Here is a 21051-nt window from a genome sequence, read left to right on the forward strand (position 1 = left end):
TTCTTATTCCTAAGTGAATTTATTAAACAAAGTTTAAAGCTTTGAGTTCTTGTTAGTTATTCTTACCAACCCTAATTATTTTCCCAAATAAATTAGGGTTTATGGCTTTAATCAATGTTTGCAACCATTAATTATGAATGAAGAATGAAGAATAACAAAACCCTAACAATCCATTATTTGTATATCAATCACAAACCCAATCACAAAACACCCATCATTGGGTTCACAACCCTAGTAAGGGAATTTAACTACTCATGACAAAGAACAAGAAATAAGAAATTGAAGAATTCATAATTTGCTTACTTTGGAATAAAAGAGGAATTGATAATACTTGAATTGATGTTTGAATCTTCAAAAACTAGAGAGTATTTAATGTTCTAAGTCAAGACCTAGAATTTGATACGCTCAAATTACACCTATTAATGGTATAATGCGGACGTTGTCAAATATAGTAACCCAACAAGGTTGGGGTCGAATCCCACAGGGAATATGGTGTGAAAAGGTTGCTAAAGTCGTAGATGCTAAGTTCTAGGTCTAATGTCTTAATCCGATAATTTGTGTAAAAGTTGGATTTTCTATGACTAATTGCTAAACTATTGCTTTGGTGGAAATTTATGGTAAAAGAAACTAAGGTTGTGTCCCCGTTAGATAGAGTGTATGATCATGGATATTGCTCTTGATATACTCGTAATGGATCATTATATGAATGCACTTAATCTCTATGTGAATCTCTACTATTTCCCAATAAATAAAGATTATGTCTTTCTATAATTTTCCCAAGTATAAGAAAGTGACTATGAAGAACGATTAATCATGTCAAGTAAATTCTTCTTATTCCTAAGTGAATTTATTAAACAAAATTTAAAGCTTTGAGTTCTTGTTAGTTATTCTTACCAACCCTAATTATTTTCCTAAATAAATTAGGGTTTATGGCTTTAATCAATGTTTGCAACCATTAATTATGAATGAAGAATGAAGAATAACTAAACCCTAATAATCCATTATTTGTATATCAATCACAAACCCAATCACAAAACACCCATCATTGGGTTCACAACCCTAGTAAGGGAATTTAACTACTCATGACAAAGAACAAGAAATAAGAAACTGAAGAATTCATAATTTGCTTACTTTGGAATAAAAGAGGAATTGATAATACTTGAATTGATGTTTGAATCTTCAAAAACTAGAGAGTATTTAATGTTCTAAGTCAAGAGACAAAAATATAATAACTGGTAACTATTAAAACCCTACAATGACTATTTATAAGTTTTGGAAATACAAAAGTTACAGATTTGCACTTTGATTCCGTCATCACGAAATACGGTCCGTAAACTGGTTTACGGACCGTAAAGTCAATTCACGACCCAGTCGTCCTTCAGCTGTTTCTTTTGAAATACGGACCGTAAAGTGGTTTACGGTCCGTAAACTGCATGATCGTCTTTCACTTTGCCAAAACTCAGACTTTCTGCCAGATGCTTGAATGATTAAATACATGATGGAATACGGACCGTAAACTGAAATACGGTCCGTAAACTTAGTTCGTAAATCACCATCTTCACAGCTTGACTTTCTGTTTCTGAGATCCTTTAATACGACCATGGAATATGGCCCGTATTGTAGAATACGGCCCGTATTGTAGAATACGGACCGTAAACTGCAATTACGACCTGGTTCTGCACTTCAACTGCTATTATGCCGAATCTGTTCCTTTACCTGAAAAACACTAAAAAACCACGTAAAATCACATAAGCTTGCTTAAAAACAAGTAAAACTTATAGCCAAAAAACATCGATTGTGGCATAAAATCACGCCACATCAACACCCCCAACATAAAGTATTTGCTTGTCCTCAAGCAGGCCATACCACACAACGACTCAATTTAGCACTTAGTTATCATAGAATAACAATGTCTACATCGGTTTTGACTTGGAACTTCTGGCATGCATGTTTTCCTTCAACTGACCACCCCAACTGTCTTTTGTAAAACAATATACACAACTTAAGAACGTTATGACTAACCATGAAGCTTCAATACATGACATTACATTATCGAACATCTTATTATGCACACAAACGCGACTTTCGGCGGTCACTTTATTTTGTTCAATTCTCATCCTTATGCCCTCACATAGACCAAAGAATGTCCCAACACACACATATACAACAATAATGGGACGAAGATGAAAGAGAAGAGAAAAACACTCAACACTCACAAAGAGTTCATATCTACACATGCAAATACCATAGGCTTGGCCTTATTTTCTATGTTCTCATCTTAGGCTCGTTCGGTTGTGATCACATTAGGACTTGTTTAGGCTTGTAATGTAGGCTTAGGGATGGGTAGGATACTTTTTGGGTATTAGTGACTCACCCTCCTTGACACTACAACATCTCTTTACCTTGATTCGCCTCTTTTCTTTCCAACCCCTTTATTTTCTTTCACGTTTTCGACCTCGATGTGATTTTATTCCTATCCAACTAGCAATTCTTTTTGTGTTTCAATTTTATGATGATTTTTTTTATTAGTATCAACTACCACATCGACTCTCTATTAGCAAATTCCACCACCCCCAACCTTTGTTCTCAACATCTACTTCACATTTAATTCACCCCCAACTTAGGCGCTTTGCCTAGTCTATCTAGTAGCATCAAGGAGGGAACGGGTGCGAAGATGGGTAAATTTCGCAACGGGTGAAGTTTCATTCGTATAGCCAAGAAAAAGGTAAAAAAAGGCTCAAAAAGGGACACTAGTGATATTTTCAGCTTTTGGAGAGGCTTATTTAGGCACAGTGACTTATTTACATAAAGAAAGCCTAAGATCATTTCACAACCAAACTAACTTTCGTATTTCAAACAAGACCAACCAGGCAAGTTCTAGATTATACATGCGTAAACAGAATAAAACTAACAACTCACACACACATCGGCATAAGGATAATCATTTTTACACTTGCGACCTCCTAAGTAGTCATTCATCACACACTATACCCCAATAATCGCAATGTCATATAAAGAATCAATCATGTCAAACAATAACTGTTCTAAGTATGCATTTTTCAGAGCGGTCCAAACTTTCAACAAACCACAACACAAGCCATCAGTTACCAAGTAACACCAAAAAAGTCAAAAATTTTCTACTCAACCTAAGCAGCATCCTAAACATGCCAGTTTCAACAAAATAAAACCCCCCTCAGGAAAAGAACTCTGGCAAAGAAAAGCCGAGGGGGTTCCTAAACACATATTTACACTACTCTACTATCAATTAGTCCCACCCTGATGAGTCGTGAAATTACGCGATATTCGATATTAATTACTTAAGTTTTTGTGACTCTTTAAGCACTTTTGTTGTTAATTTTTTTGTTTTTATGTTGTTTTGTAGGAAAAGATGCCCGGAGAGCATAAAAGAGCAAAATGGATCAAAATGGACCAAAATGGAACAAAATAGAGCAAAACAAGCCAAGATAGCTGAAGTGAACCAGAGCACCACCTGCGAATCGCAGGTACTGCATGCGAGTCGCAGGTGGTGCAGCATCTGTTGACAGAGAATGGCCAAATAAAATAAGACAATGATGCAACACATGCGACACCACATGCGACTCGCATGTGCAACCCGCGAGTCGCATCTTGTGTCACAGATGCTGCACCTCGGCTGATTTATGAGATATTAGTGCTCTATCCAGTTTTATGTGATTTAGAAGTGATCGGAAGAAACCAAGTGAAAAGCAAGTCAAAAAGAGGCCAAACTGGACATTTTTGCAAAACTGTCAAAACTGGACAGTTTTGCAAAAACGGGATATATTTGCAAAACTGAAACTTTGGGGTTTATTTTGTCATTGTTTGGACTTGGAAAAATCTGGGCATAAAAGAGAAGCTTAGGGCAACATATCTTTTTCATCTTTTGCCATTTTGCAAGCTTGAAGGCTAGGGTTCATCTACACCACACTTTGGGGTTGAAGATTTGAAGATTTGGTTGAGCATTTCTTAAACCTTTAATTCATTTCTTCAATCTCTTGCTTTGTATTGTATATCTAAGTGTGTAGTGTTTATTTTCTTCACTTGAATCTTGTTTATGGAAATATTCACCCGAACTCTCATCTCATGAGTTTGGTCCCCGTCCGGAAATCCTTTACAGAAAAGCCAAAAGGATCAAATTCAACAGAAACCATATTATCGATAGTAAATTCATGAACGGAAATAAGGTTTTTGATGAGTTTAGGTGCATGTAAAACATTTTTTAGGTTTAGGGAGGGATTTACTCGAAGGGAAGTATGACCATAACCACGAATCGGAATCATGTTACCATTACCAACAACAATGCTAGTATTTTTGCTCAATTGATAGTAAGATGAGAGAGTACCTTGGGAGTTGGTCATGTGAGATGTGGCTCCGGTGTCCATGTACCAATTGTTGTCTTCGGGCGGATTTAAAGACATTATATGCATAGCTTGATCAATATCCGTGGGCACATACCCACCATGTGAAGACGGGACTGCTGAGTAGAATGACTGAGGAGGACGAGCACCGAGAATACCTTGTTGGGACTGGGCTGGCCATGACTGATGCTGCCACCCGCGAGGCTGCTTCCAGCCAGTGGTGGGGTAGAGGCACGGTGGGGTGGCCTACGGCTGAGGCCACCAAGCATCCCAAGGGGAGTAAAACCATGACTGGGCAGCAGCCCCTTGGTTCGGTGATGCTGCGGGGCAAATTTCCCTAGGCAGTGTGTCGGCTGCCCCCGCTGCTGCTCTGCCCGTTTCCTGCGCCATCGCGATGGCTGTTGCGGTTTTCGCCGCAGCGACCGCGGTTGTTCTTCTTTCCGCGATTGTGAGAATTTCCTCGATTATTAGAACCATTCTCAGAATTGTTGGAGTGCCCATTACTAGAAAAATTATGAGGATTAACATTGTGGGAAACGAGAGCAGCATTCGACCCGGAGTCGTGGATGGTGTCCTCTCCATCGCTGTCTTCCTCAAGTTCAAGCATCGACCGAACAATGTCAAAATATGGGAGAGAAGTACGGTGTTGTACCGTCGTTTGAAAGGTTTTATATTCCTCCGATAATCCACGCAGAAGAAGAAGCACAAGTTGTTCGTCGGAAACTTTGTGGCTGACGTTTGCGAGATTATCTGCAAGAGCCTTTAGCCTGGTGCAGTATGCTTTCACATTCGAAAAATCCACCAATTTGGTGTTGGTGAATTTTGTATCAAGAGCAAGAGCCCTAGCCGATTTGTTGTCCTGAAAGAGATGAACAAGACGATTCCATGCCTCGGCTGCAGTGTCCTCTTGATGAATGATCGTGTTGAGAAGATCATTCGATATGGTACCATATATCCATTGACGAACAATGTCATCTAGCCTTCCCATAGAGCCTTCGTAGCAAGTTTCTCGGCTGCCGTTGCCAGTGGTGGCACGGTGGGGGAGGCAGGAGGTAGTATGTGGTGATCACCAAGTTTGCTCGGCAATGGGGCTTGAAGAGGGTAGCCCAGTTGTTGTATTGGCTTCCTTCATAGTCAAGAACAATAGGAATACATGATTTGATATTGGTGACTGATGTGGCGTGATTTTACGCCACAATAGACGCTTTTCGGCTATAAGTTTTACTTGTTTTCAAGAAATTCTATGTTATTTTACGTGGTTTTTAGTATGTTTCAGGTAATACGGGGTCCCTAGAGCCTAAGTGTGGAAAACAAGCAAAAAAGAGCAAAAAAAGCTGCAAAACTGGAAACAACTGGAGGTTCTGGAAAATTTCGTGGAAAATTACTCTGCGCGTTCGCGCAGGTAACCCACGCGTTCGCGCCCACGCGCGTTATTAAGTCTACGCGTTCGCGCTGAAGAAACGGACGTGATTTCACGCGTTCGCACAGTATACTGGCCCGTTCGCGTAGAAGGATTTTTAGCTCAGTTCGACCAGAACTTGGGCTTTGACGATTTCTGCCATTCCAGTTCATATAAAAAGCCAACTAGGGTTTTCTAAATGACATCTTTGGCAGTTTTCACAAGTTTGGAGGCTAGGGTTTCATCACCAACACCTTGGAAGAGATGATTTGGAGGCACCCAATGAGAAATTCTTTACCCATTTCTTCATCTCTTGCTATTTATTGAATAGTTATGTGTGTAATATTTCATTTCAATACTTGAATCTCGTTTATGAAAATATTCTTGATTAAAGTTTGGATTGAATCTCTTGTTTTGTTTATGTGTTGAATGATTTTATTCCTAATGAAGTGAGTTATTGTTTCTTTAATTAATCTCATTTTGAATGATTCTTAAGGGAGTAGCTAACCCTAAGACTTGCCCATTTATTTCGGTTTAAACTTGGAAGAGGCAAACTCGGGATTGGGAAAGATTAATTAACAAGAATTTGGGGCGTTAACCCTCATCTAATGGAAATCGACCTAGGGATAGGCGACACCACTTGTAGCCATATTCGGGTGCTCTTAATGCTCCTAATTGCTTTAGGGATATTCAATTAGGTAGTCTAGTTAGTCTTCGGAAGAAGCTAATGTAGAGTCATTATCCGAGGCTAAGTAATATAAACTCACCATTATTTGTAAATCATGAAGTACATTGGATCGTTACTTGAGCGTAGTTTCCCTTGTATCCATGCTTGTGGCCATTGATCATTTTACTTGCTTTCTAGGTTAGTTTATATTGTTGCATTAGTTATAATTTTCTCTCAAACAAAACCAAAAATATTATCCATCGTTTGACTTTAGCTATTATTGGTGAAAATTCCTACTTTTCCTAATCGCCTACATATTATTCTCTGTGGGATTCGACCCCGACTCATAGTTGGGTAAATTATATTTGCATACGACCGTGCCCATTCTAATTAATAGGGTGGATCTGGACGTTATCAGTGACTGTAGTCACAGGGTGCAACTTGGAGGTGTCAGCCATGGAGAAAGGGAGGAGGAAGAGCCGAAGAGAAGGAAGACAAGAAAATTGGCGGCGGCTAGGGTTTAGGTGATCGACGGCTAGGGTTTAAGTTGCTAGGGTTTTAGGAGAGACCTAGTCTGATACCATGTAAAAGAATATTTTCCCTGTCTGTTTTCATTCATTCCATAGGTTAATATACATCATGTACATCATAATTGTAGGCTACAAATTAGGAACTAATTTGACTAATGGATTCTAACATATGCTATCCTAAAATAGAAGATTACAAAATATATAGGACTAAATATGTACAGACTCTAACAATTTGAATACTATAATGGTTTGTGACCCTTCACCTTTTTAATTAAAAAAAATGTGCTTGAACAAGAAAATGGATGGGACTCAGGTGACTCTGGATGGCCTTGAATCAGTTCGGACATAGCAACAAAGTGGAAATTTTGGGTTCCCCAGTATCCACTTTGGGTCCGACTAATCTAGATTCGCGTCGGAAAGGCCCCTTTGAGGAGTAAAGTTCTCCCTATCAAAGGCGATTCTATACCCAGAGCTCGAACCCGATACCTTTGATTAAGGATGGAGAAGTACTTACAACTCCACGAACCACCTTTACTCGCCACTCTTCCATTTTATCTATTTTAAAATTAAAAAAAAATCATGTTTTGATGCTTTCTTAGGGATTTACTATCCAAAGTGATCCCATTTCCAAAGTTCGAATTCGAGTGTTGGGATCGAAACACAAAGGTGTTATGCGAAGCTAACAATTACAACTTGAACGGCCATAAATTAGAAACAAAGAAAAATATATTAAAATATGCATAAAAATATAGTTTGGCCAATTGGACACTACAAAATACATAATTTTTCATACTAAGTCGGTAAGTCCCTTTGGTAATGAATTATCCGTTTGATTTCTCAATATATATTTCGTTGGGAAATAAGCAAAAAGCCAACAAAGAAAATGACAAAAAGACATCAAACGTGGCCTCAAGTTTAAGGATATCCTAAACGGTCCTAAATGTATAACCTAAATCTTGTTGCCAAATTTCAGAATCACATGTCTGGAAGTACTTAATTTTATGATTTTCGTACATCCAACAATGGTTTATCACACACACGTTTTCCCCATTAAAGAACAAAAATATTTACTCTTGTTATTTTATACCAATAAGAGGCCGTCTGGTCTGGATTTTAGGAGATATAATGTCACATATAATTGGTACAATCAAATTACTCCATAATAACGTCGTTTGTTAGAATATTTTTTAATTATTATATAGAAATATTGTTATAAAAAGAATATAAAATAACGTATCAAGAAAATTGGTTTCAAAGAGAACTTGATTGTTATAGTGAAATGTTATATAAAAGACGAATGTTATAGAACTGTTAAGTTTTATTTATTTGGGTGGGATTTAAGGAGATTTATAATCTCCCTATAGGAATCAACATTAGTTGATATAACTTTGGTTACTACAATTTCATGTTCCCCATAAATGATGTATGCGTAAGTTATATGGGAATTCATATATTATATGCAGGAGGATGACGAATAGCAATATGGGTATTTTTATAATTTTTTGTATATAGCGAGTATATAAAAGTTAAAAATTTCAAATAAAATAAGATGAAAATTTGAGAAATAATCTTTAGTTCCAAATAAAGTGTTGCTTCCTCGTTTGGGACAACCATGAAACTTAAGTATACAGGGATAAAAACAAAGGCTTTATTGTTCAAGACACAGGGTTCTAGAGCAATCTTATTATTGAGGCTTTTTTTTTCCTCCGTCTCAAATTATCTGTCATGGTTCGAGTAGGAATATTTTGGTTTTTCTCGTTTCTTTTCTTCGATAAGAATAAGGATTTGAAATGATACAAATTCCTCTTCATTTTGTTGTGCTCAGCGAAAGAACTGCCTAAGCATACTTTTTTCGGATCCAAACTTCTAATTATTTGTCGTTTTAAAAGTTTAAAGCATAATTTTTCTTATTTTTGATTTTATCCTTTGTCATTGATGGAGATAATATATAAATAGAGTAAACATTTAATGGATAGAAATTATAACTTAGACATAGATAAGGATAAAATAGTCAAATACAGCTCCTAATTACTCCCTCAGTTCACTTTTACTTTGTCCACTATGGACTTTACACACTTCTTAAGAAATAATAAATAAAATGCATATTTTACCATGATACCCATATTAATTGATGTATAATTGCATTGGATTTGAAAAATAATTTGGAATGAGTACTTAATGTTAAGGGTAAAACATGAAAATTAAATTATTTTTCTCTTGATATGCGAAAGTAGACAAGTAAAAGAGAAAATTTATTTATAAATAGTGGACAAGTAAAAGTGAATTGATGGAGTAATATTATTTTTTAATAGATGTGTAAAATAAAAAACTACACACATTTGAGACGGAGAAGTATATTTTTTTTTCTTGGGATATAAAGTTATTGAAAGTGATCATGAGATGGATAATGAGATATGGACGAGTTTCTAGGTAATAGATTAATATATTCAATTTCTTTTGGGAGTTTCATTAGATTAGTGTACTCTTGATTTGGGCACTATGACATAGTTTCCCTCATAAGACAGAGAATGCGAACATGCTAGAACTTGAACTGAGCGGTACTTTGGGGATGGTGTCCAGTCAATCGGGGTAGGCTGACTATTACAGAATATCTGCAAGTCGAGTGGTGCTCCACAGACAAAAAGAAAGAATATTTATTTTAATATTACTCTCAGGGTCATAATTAGTATTCACTTAATTTTTTTATTTGATTCTACATAAGTGTTCACTTACACAATAAAAAAAGGAATTAACTTTATTTTTTCAAATTTATCTTTATTAAGTGCTATGTAATCAGATCTCAATGTGTTAAGTTAATAGTAATATGTAAATTTTAATTAAGGATAGTTTAGTCAAAATATCTGTATTTTAGAAGTTAGTATTTTCTTAAGGGGTGTGCTAAAAGTTAAGTGGACACTTATTTTCAACCGGGGGAAGTATTTTGAAAAAGTACTGTAGACACGTGATTTTTGACCCTCTCCGAATTTTTACACGATTTTTAGCATTAAATATTTCTTTTAGGCTTAATCTTGAAGTTTTGACTTTTATTTTATTTTAGTAGGTTTTGTTTGTGGAAATGTAAAAAGACAAAGAATATTCACCATTTTTATATTACAAATTTTGTGCTTCAAATGAAGGAAAATTACAAAAATAGGTTTTTCTATTCTAGATTTTTAGTCAATTACTTTTGAATTATTTTTTGGCTAGTTATTTAATTTTTCATATTTTTGTTTAAAAATAGTCAATAATAGTATTTATTTTTATAGCTTTATTTTATCAAAAGAAAATCAAAAACTAAATCAATAGCGTGTTACCACATGTCAAAAATTCACCTCTATTCATATCCATGACATATTCCATTTGGGGATTAGAATATCTAAGAACTTTTTGGGAAAGTTACCAAAAATAGAAACACAATAAAAGAGAAGCTAGATCTAACTTTCTAGCTGTAAGATAAATAAAAAATACTAGAAGAAGTTTAATGCATATGGGATTAATAGTAATAGGATTAAAAGGATTAACTAGAAAAAACCTTGGAACAAAAGTATTAATGGTAATTTATGATGATAGATGGTCAGACATGAAAAAGTCAATAATATGAATAATAGAGGTAGATATGACAAATAATGGAGGAATTTTTTATATTAGCTCAGACTTTTTTATATTAGCTCAGACTTCATAATGAACTTAGCAGAGTTCGGAAAACATATTAAAATAGGAATACAAACGAAAGGATATGAAGAAATGTGTGACGGTAATAATTTATTAATGTGTGTAGGATTTCTAGGAAAAATGACCAATAATAGTAATATACAAAATTTAAAATTAAGGTAGAAGATGTAGTAGAAGTAATGGGAAATAGAGGAATAAAATTAATAAAACCCATAAAAATAAATCCTAAAGAATATGCAGGATTAGAATGAAACTTAGAAGACTTTAATAGGAAAACGATTCTCCAGCCAGAGTCTCACCTAATGTACACTAACTCTAGAGGAGAGACATCAATAAGATTTACCAATTATCATTACACACCACACAGAGACATAGAAGAAGAGAGTACTTTAGAAGAAAATGAAATTACTGAGTCAAATTTCATGAATATAGAACTAATACAAGAAGATTTTGAAGTAGATAGAGCCATGGAAAAAGCAAAAGAAATCCATAAGAAAGACAAAATAAAAATTTTAGATGTATAGGATGTAAATTAGGAAATCTAGTATTAGAAGAAGTAATAAGTCATTTTAAAATATGTGAATTTAGAACCGATAATTGGGGATATAGAGTAGAAAGTATGTCCCAAAAGAAATCAGACGAATTTGATAAAATATTAAAAGACATAGAAGACAGTGATGAAGAACTAGAATTAGACTCAATAATAAGCCAAAAAGAGTTAATGGAATCTAGTGCATCTAGTTCTAGTCCGTTCCAAAGAACAACTCCTGAACAATACACGGTAGACACCAGTGCAGGAAATTACCTAGAAGAAGAGTTTTTAGAACAGCAGGAGAACCCATAGAAAATGTAAAACCATCAGGAAAAAGAATGCCTATAGAAGAACCTATTACTCTCCAAGGAGGTAATAAAGGTAAAATATTAAACATAGCGGCTCATGATCCACAGAGATGGAATTCAATAATAGACCTTTGGAAAGGAATAGTAGTAGCAGACTACATAAAAACTTATAAGGACACAGATCCAGAAACAATGTATAAATATTTAGAGACATTTTTAGGAGAATCAACAAAGGCTTTATGGGAAGCATACAAAGAAAATTTTCCAATGGAATTTCAACACTTAGTATCAATGGGAGCAAACCCATATAACTTTACTAAAAAAATACATACTTTAATTACAAGAGAAGACCCAAATAGTGGATTAGTAGTATTACAAAGAAATGCAGTAATAAAATTAGAACAATTAAGTATAAGTAGTTGGTTTCATATTAAAAAAAAATTGAATGATTATTTTTACTATTGTACTATTAGCGGAAATGCTTTTGATCAAGAGTTGGGTAAAAAATTATTTAGTAAATTACCAGGAGCCTTAGGAAGAGAAATAGAAGACAGATGGAATAAGAGAGATGGAGTGGCACAAAACCCTACTCTAAAATGGTCAATAAGACATAGAATACAACGTATAATGGATATACTGCAAGAAAAATGTACACATATACAAATACAAAAACAATTAAAACAAAATGAAATGAATTTTTATAAAAGTGTGGTTTACACTACTCAGAGATATGATAAAGACAATTATAGAAAGAAAAATCATAGAAAGTATAGAACTCAATATAATAGAAATCATCCTCAATTTAATAAAAAGAAATATTATCTTAGAAAGTCAGCAGCCAGAAAACCTTATTTAGACAGAAATAGACATGTATATTGAACCGAAAGAAACTATAAAAATAGACTGAAATGTTTTACTTGTGGAAGTGTAGAACACTTAGCAAATACATGTCCAAAAAGAATAAATAATAAGACAAGAAATTCACAGCTGATTGAAGACTTTCAAGAAACTTTAATAAATGTAGATGAATGCATGTAAGACACAAAAAGTATATATGCCATAGTAAGTGTAGATACTGAGGAAAAAATCAAAACAGATTCATTAGATTCAGAAGCAGAAGAATTAATTAATGAAATAGGATTAGAAAAATTAGATTTAGAATCAATTCAAGTAGATAACCTAGCAAATATATCTAAAGACTGAATCATGAGTTCGAAAGAAGTAAAGGATTATATAGTAATGCATATTTCTTTTGTAAATGGTACCCTAGTAGGGAAAAAAAGAGCTAAAAGTAAAAATTGTTATATGGAAGGATGTATAATGTGTATAGAAAAAGAATTTGAAACAAAAATAAATAAAGAGGAAAAACATAAGAAGATAGAAGACCCTACTATCAACCTAAGAATAGTAACATTTGAAACAAGAATAAATGAATTAGAAACTAGACTATATAAATTAGCAAAAGGAAATCAAAAAGATGAAGATAGCGAGAATGAAGAAATAAGTCTATCTAATATACAACCAATAATGAGACCATTAAAAACAATACTAGAAGATTCTCAAGCAGAACTAATGAGTGTAGAGGATCATGAAGCACTAGTATGTAATGAAGACAAAAAATTAGGAACAATAAAGATACTTGCAAGAATTAAAATCGATGATTGTGAAATAGAGACATTAGCATTAGTAGATTCAGGATGCACAAAGTGTATGATAAATAAAAGGACAGTTCCACCAAATTTAATAAAAACCAGTTGCATCCATGCAAATGGAGGGAACTCATAACATATATAGACATTATGTTCATAAAGTATACATTAGCTTCATAAATACATGTTCAGAATTTTATAAACCAAGCTATAAAATGGATAAAATATGGGTAAGAGAATTAAATATAAATGTAGATTTTGTCATATGATTAGACTTTATGTTACATAATAGTGGAAGTTGTATGATTACAAGAGATGGAGTAATTTTCTTAAAAACTATTACTCATACTCAAAAGAAAGAAGATAGTTGTTGTAAAGACTGTCAAGAAAATAATACATGTTGTAAAAGCAAGACAGAAAAAAAGAATTTAATTCTAGAAGAAGAAATATTAGAAGAAGAGGATCTAATAGAAAAAGATTATACTTTAATAGATATAGAAACAGAATTATATAATTTTAAAACATGGATAGAAAGAATCGGAGTAATAAAAAATAAAAAATATTTAGAAAATATAATAAAAATACTTGATGAAATAGAATTCATAGGAGAAAAACCTTTAAAACATTAGAAAAATAATAAAATTGTATGTAAACTAGAAATCATAAATCTAGAATATGTAAATAAAACAACCTCTATAGAAGCAACTAACCAAGAGGTGGAAGACTTTAAGATACAAATAAAAGAATTATTAAATCTAGGAGTAATAAGGAGATTCACTGCTAAAAATAGATCTGTAGCATTTATGGTAAGAAATCATAGTGAGATAGTAAGAGGAAAAGTCAGAATGGTAATAAATTATAAAAGACTTAATGACAACACTAGAACTGACGAATATAAATTACCAAATAAAACAGAATTAATAAATAGAATACAAGGCAAGAAAATATTTAGTAAATTTAATTATAAATCAAGATATTGGCAATTACGTATGCATGAAGAAAGTATAGAGTGAACTGCATTTACCTGTCCTGAAAGATATTTTGAATGGTTAGTAATGTCATTTGGATTAAAGACAGCTCCACCGATTTTTTAAAGAAAAATGGATAGTATATTTGGAGAATACAAAAGGTTTGTATTAGTATATGTAAACGATATACTAGTATGTAGTAGAGATGTTAAATAACACCTAGGACACCAACAAACGGTATTTAGACTATTTTTAGAAAATGAAATAATAATTAGTAAGAAAAAGATGAAATTATGTTAGAATTATATAAAAATTTTAGGAGTAGTACTAGGAGATGATAAGGTAAAATTACAACCTCATATAGCTAAAAAGGCTTTAGAAATGCCAGAAAAGTTAGATAATGTTAAAGAATTACAAAAATTCTTAGGAATAATAAATTATGCTAGAAATTTTATAAAAGACTTAGGAAAAATAGTAGGACCGTTGTATTCAAAGACAAGATCTAATGGTCAAAAACATTTTAATACTGAAGACATTAAATTAGTACAAAAAATTAAAGGAAAAATAAAAAAAATATTCCTGACTTAAATATGCCACTAGAAACAGACTATTTAATTATAGAAACAGATGGTAGTTTTGAAGGATGGGGAACAGTATTAAAAGCAAGACCAAATAAATATAGTAATAAAAGTGAAGAAAAAATATGTGCTTTTTAAAGTGGTAAGTACAGAGAAAAAGAAAATATGAGTGGTATAGATGCAGAAATTTTAGCTGTAATATATGGATTAAATAGTTTTAGACTATATATCTTAAACAAACCAGAAATATTAGTTAGAACAGACTGTGAAGCTATAGTTAAATTCTATCAAAAGATAAATGATAAAAATACTAGTAGACGAAGGTGGATAAATTTTATAGATACTATTTCAATTTATAACCTAAAGTTTGAACATATAAAAAGAAAAGATAATAACCTAACAGGCCAATTAAGCAGATTAAAGATTACTGCTAACTAATAATATGATTTCCTATTTGAATAGCATGAGACCCTCTAGTTCTCAGACAACAGACAAGGGAAAAGGCATACAAGCCTCAACCCTAGACACTTACAGATAAACAGTATTAGGTAATCTTCATTTTAGACCTATATCTTCATTAGAAAGAAATGCCCTAGAAAGAATACAATTTGGAACAAAACATAATCTAGTATTCTTTCCACCATCAAACATGACTTTTAGAATATTACCAGAATGCATAATAGATAAACAACAGACATGTTTAGTAGAAAATTTATGGATATCACATAATAAAAAGGATTCTAAACATTTTGTAGCCACTCTAAACGCACTTTGTCAATATTTTACAGATAAGAATTTAGACAAAAAATTTAAATTTTATGTTGTAGTTCATGGTAATACTAATGGTATTTTTCAAACATGGCTAGAAGTCATAGACTCTATTAAAGATACACAAAAACCTATTTTTAAAGGATTTAATGACTTTACTAAGGCATTAGATTACGCTAGAGGAATATTGGGTCCAAATTACTATATTTCTCCAGCACTCAGACAAAACCCAGATAAAATCCCTCAGTATAACATACAAAAAGACACAGACAAAATAATTTTCTATGATCATTGTTCTACCATGACCGAAGCCTTCAAAAGACTAAACCAGAAAAATGAGACATTTATCCAAGAAAAAATGAAACTCTTGGAACAAGTAAAGATGTTATAACACAGACTACAGGCAGTCAAGTTCGAGTTAGCACAATCTCATAGTTTTCCATCTCAGACCAAAATGGATGAGACAGGTGTGCATTCCCCAATGAATGCAGTTAGATCCACTGTATCGGATAAGGATACAGCTAGTCCAATTCAAACGGTAGCCGTTAAAGACTCATCAAATCCGTTGATGGCTGTCACTTTGCCAAAAAGTGAAGATGAGGGATGTTCATCTCTCCAGACAAGACGAAGACTACCAAAGACACTTATGCAAGGAGATACTTCTACAAAGAAAAGCACACTTGCTAAAAAAAAGATTGAAAAAATAGAAAGTATAGTTAAAGAGACGATGGAAAGATTTTTCCAGACGAAAGAAGAACAAGACAAGAATATAATTAAGAATCCTAGTCCAGAATTATTTCCAAGTCCAGGGATGTCACCAGTCCATAGTTCAGATATTGAAGGAGATATGGTAAATTTTCAAGACAGTGCATTTCAGGATTCGCAAGATCCAAACGATCTAGATTCTGGAATGAGCTTTTGTCACGACCGAAATGCCGCTAAGTCGTGCGAGCACCTACCATATCCTACCTCGGTAAGAGAACCCTTCCCTTAATCAATTATACAACAATAATTACTAAATAAAGCAAAATTAATGAAGAGTCTAACATATATTATAAATACCAAGTGCGGAATTCCCAATTCTAAACACCATCTAAGGAAAATGGTCAGAAATAGTACCAGAGCCACTGATCAACGTGTCTGAATAATACATGAGTCTCAAAACTAGAAATACTATCTAAGGATCAAAGTAAGACAAGTAGTAAAGAAGGAGTCCCAGGGGTGGCGGACTCGTCCAATAAGCTCACCCTAGAAAACTCCGCAGATAGCCTCGCGATCAATGTCGAGGTGCAGAAGTGGTACCGATCTCATACTCTGCACTCAGAAAGAATGCAGCAAGGTAGGGTCAGTACAAACACAAGTACTGGTAGATATCATAGGCCGACAACAATTAGCTAACATATACACAGGAAGAAACTGAAGAATAGACATGCTCGCAATCCGGTACAAGTAAACATCACAATCCAATATATCAGTACAAATATAGAAGGACATGTACAGAAATCCAAGGCATAAAAGGATGATATGAAGAATGAATACGCAACGCAAGGCAATACAATACAATGCAATGCAATGCCCGTACACACATGCTATGGCGGTGTAGATTGTCGCCCAACAGCCATGACCCATGGGGGACCCGCGAAGTCCATGTATCATGTCATACCCCATTTTAACCGGATTAAATTAGAGTACAACATATTGGTGATTCCTATTTGATTTATTTAAGGAGTCGCCACCTAATTAATTTAACGGTGAATTAGGACACCTAAATGTTAACTAAGGCAAAGTTAAAACTAAACCTCAATTAATAGTCTACTTAATCAATGTGATTCTTGGTAAGGGATCTATTTTATCCTAAAGGGAAGGTGTTAGGCATCCTTTAGAATCCGTTAACTTACGGTTATCCGACCAAACTTAGGTTAATTAATTAGATTAAATATAATGCTTAACTCTTAAGAAAAAATAGGTTGTAAATGTTATTGAGGTTTTAAAAGGAAAATATAATGACGCTATTTAAACTGACTTGAAGAAATGCATGGTAGTCCACTTAAAATAAAATTTATAAATGTTGTTGAGTTTAAACTAATAATTTTATTGTAAAAATGAGAATTGCAAAATATAGTGATTTGTATATAGATAGAAGCTTTTTAAGAGAAATCTAGACTTATCTTTTTAATAAAAATGCAAAAGGTAATAAGTTTTCTTCTTCTTTTTATTATTTCTCATTAATTATACTTAGCTAAAATATGCATGATTGATTCAAACTTGAAGAGTTATTTATAAAATATACTTGAGTTTATACTTGCATATTAGTGACGTTTTGAAATGTTTAGGATAAAAAGATATGATTCCCTTTTACTTAAAACGCATAGTCATGCCATTTTGCAAATCAATTATTCCAAATAATAAATACTATGAATAATTTTAACATAAAAGAAAATGAAACTTATGGTATTAATTGAGTTTCTCTATTAAATTTAATACCTATTATACTAAAGCTAACCCATTAAATTCGCTAAAGTTCACCTAAATAAAACAAAAAATAAAGGTTAGTCACATAATACAAGTTAAATGCAACAACATAAAACAAATGTGTAAAAAGAAAAAGAAAGGTAACGAGATGGGCTTAGCCCATTTTGGGGCTGCTGCGAACAGTGGCGCAGCCCATTTTGGACTGCTGAGAAACTGTTCGTTATATTGGGCCTTGGCCCAGAATTTCCATTCCCTTTTGTTTTGCTGCGGATAAAAGCTAACAAGGCTGACTCGAGAGAATTACGTTGGGCTTTAGCCCATCGTTGAATGCGGAAGAAGAACGAGTCCCTCGGACTCGTATGCGATGTTCATGCATAAAAACGGAAGAAAAGGATTAGTATATAATCGATGAATAAGGTCAAACATATAGAATACAAACTCAAACAAATCAGCAGATCGTGTATATTCTATGTATATTTGAAGTATACCTCGTGTATACATAGGTATACGATCTCACTGCCCTTAACAACGTTAAAGCATTTACAATGTACTGAGGCACATAATCCGCCCAGCAATGGCAGTGGACATTACAAGAAAAGTTATACAATATGCTAAGGCAAACAACATCAACACAACAATAGCAGTGAGTATTGCAAGAAAACTACCCAGTATGTTAAGGCAAACAACATTAGAGTATTTATACATACTAAGGCAACATCTGCCCAGCACTAGCAGTAACGAGATCTGCAAATTTTGGGATGATTCATGGTATACCAAACATCTACTAGATTTAGGAGGGGCATTTATGGCATTCAAACACATTTCAGTTCATATCTTTATATTAACAAAGCAAGACACCAGTAGTTATAGTAAAAAATCATCTCTGCATGTAGCTTATAATACTAGAGTGATAACAGAACATCGTCGCCTCTCAGTTCACATTATTCAATCAGTTTCTTATTTATCATGAACATATAAAGAGGAAGACAAAATACTGAGGCAGAGACATAACACAGACAGGTAGAATACCAGGCCTCAAAGTCATTTTGAAACAAGTAATATATGATAATGTTACGGCTATTGCAAACGCAGACATACATCATACATGATTGACTCATGGAACACTTTTCTGGTAAGGGAGCAGGCAGGTGGAAGTTCAATGGACTAGTTCATATATGCTGAATCATCTTAACACTCAATTGTATATTTTCAACAAATTAAAAGAAGAATGCATTATCTAGTTAAAAAATAGTTGTCGCAGTTACCTCTTTTCTCAAGATCATTACATATACCCAAATTAAAACAAATAAAACAGATGCAAGATCACAAGGTTGTCAGAATCATCCATAGGCAACTACTGTAATTAGTCAATAGAATAGGTGGTTTAAGAAGTCTTAGATTTTATGACATAACTGGGCATGCTTTATATCATATTGGATTCAACTGCTTCAACCAAGTGATAACTAAGATAGCAAAATAATTCAAAGATTTCAAAGGAGGTACACACAACATGTATTCATAAAATTTGACCAAAATAGGACCTTAAACATGTGTCATAAGTTTCCCAGAATATTTGATAGATTCACAGGTGCTACCAGTTGCATTTAACAATCTTTCTACCTACACTCTGCGACTTTGGGATACCAAACCAATCGACCTAGACTCATATCATGGACACAGATTTGACAATAAAATATGCACTAAACAAATGAAAGACCAGAACTTGAATTATTCCTTCATTCAGCAGCCAGGTTTGAAAACTACCACCAGCAGTTTTTAAAATGGGCATTCAACTGCTTCTTAACAAGATGAACATATATTTATGACCACAACACAATTTGTAATGACATAGATTTGTAATACCATGGGCTTAAAGGAATGTGCTTGATCATAGTTGAATCAATAGTAAAATCACAAACCACAATATTGCACTTACTAACAAAATATTACTAAACTAATGCAGGTTCTGCCAACATCGTTTGAAACCAATCAACATCTAATCTTCATTATGGAATGACCAACCTTGTTATGACGACCAAAATTAATCAACATGGAATGCTTACTCAATATAATACTGATCTAAAGGACACTTAAGGCAGTTGATCTAACATGCTATACTAATCAACCAATTCAACTTTAATATAGCTAATTGCTGCAGGTAGGTCGAGCATAGAGGATCAGGTTAAAGTAGTCTATAGGGCCATGAAAACTGGGTCAAGCCGAGATGCCTAGACAAATTCCATTATCAAACTGAAACTAAAGTATTAGAAGAAGAGAAAATATTTATGCTGACAACATGAAAAGGTTCACACATATTAAGCTTTCATATGCGAAAATGATTAAAGCAACTTGAATTAGATAGGAAGAACACAGCTCACACATTTTGAACCAACTAAAATCAAACTACTATGCCCAACATATCCAATGGCATAAAAAGAACTAACTTGGCGACTAAACCATCATGCGGGATTGATTAAATCCAAACTAATGTCCGCATACAAACAGACTTATCCATTTAACTGAGCTAATCAACTCTAACCAAACAGCATATAGAATAGCAACTGAAGGATGCGAAAACAAATAGAAAAGGGGAATTACCTTCTCCAGGTGCAGCGAAGTGAGGCGAAGGTTTCGATATCCACTCGAACACTTTGAAATTCGAACTTGCGTATGCTTGGATTAAAAGCGACCCAGAGGCAAGCAGAAAAAATAGAAAATTGATTTAATGTTCTTGGTTCGACTTTTAGAATTTCTTATGACTACTGAAAACTTGATATATATATCTATATTCGGAGAATTTTGGGGTTTCAAGATCTTTAATTTTCAGGGAATTTCCAGCGGCTAAACGACTTTGATTCTTACGGGGGGGAGGTTCTTGAACCGAAAAAATCCCCTCTAGATGACTTCGAAAACGATTATTTATAGGGCAATTGTTAGGGTTTTCGTTTTTACTAGAAGAGAGAGATGAGCGTGGGGGGACAGAGTGAAGTGGAATGACAGTGAGCATGGGGGTGGCAGAAGCGTGGGGGGACAGGGCATGGTGGAGGCGTGGGAGAGAGAAGCAGTGGGGTGGCGATGGGGGGCGAAGGGAGAGAAAGAGGAAAGGGGGAAAGGGGGCGCGGCGGAAGGGAT

The 21051-nt window shown here is 33.9% G+C and overlaps 1 protein-coding gene across 1 annotated transcript; it reads right to left on the bottom strand.

Annotated features, from left to right (window-relative positions):
* Positions 1-4713: 4713 nt before the first annotated feature.
* On the bottom strand, positions 4714-5364 carry LOC132602744 (uncharacterized). The gene has a single exon (XM_060315523.1). The coding sequence runs from the start codon at positions 5362-5364 to the stop codon at positions 4714-4716; it is 651 nt and encodes a 216-aa protein (XP_060171506.1).
* Between the last annotated feature and the right edge of the window lie 15687 nt (positions 5365-21051).

Source organism: Lycium barbarum, chromosome 7 (assembly GCF_019175385.1).
Source record: "Lycium barbarum isolate Lr01 chromosome 7, ASM1917538v2, whole genome shotgun sequence".
Classification (NCBI taxonomy): domain Eukaryota; kingdom Viridiplantae; phylum Streptophyta; class Magnoliopsida; order Solanales; family Solanaceae; genus Lycium; species Lycium barbarum.

Bases quoted from the DNA above. Each gene is read 5' to 3' on its own strand.
- LOC132602744 (XM_060315523.1), bottom strand. From the start codon at position 5,364: ATGGGAAGGCTAGATGACATTGTTCGTCAATGGATATATGGTACCATA.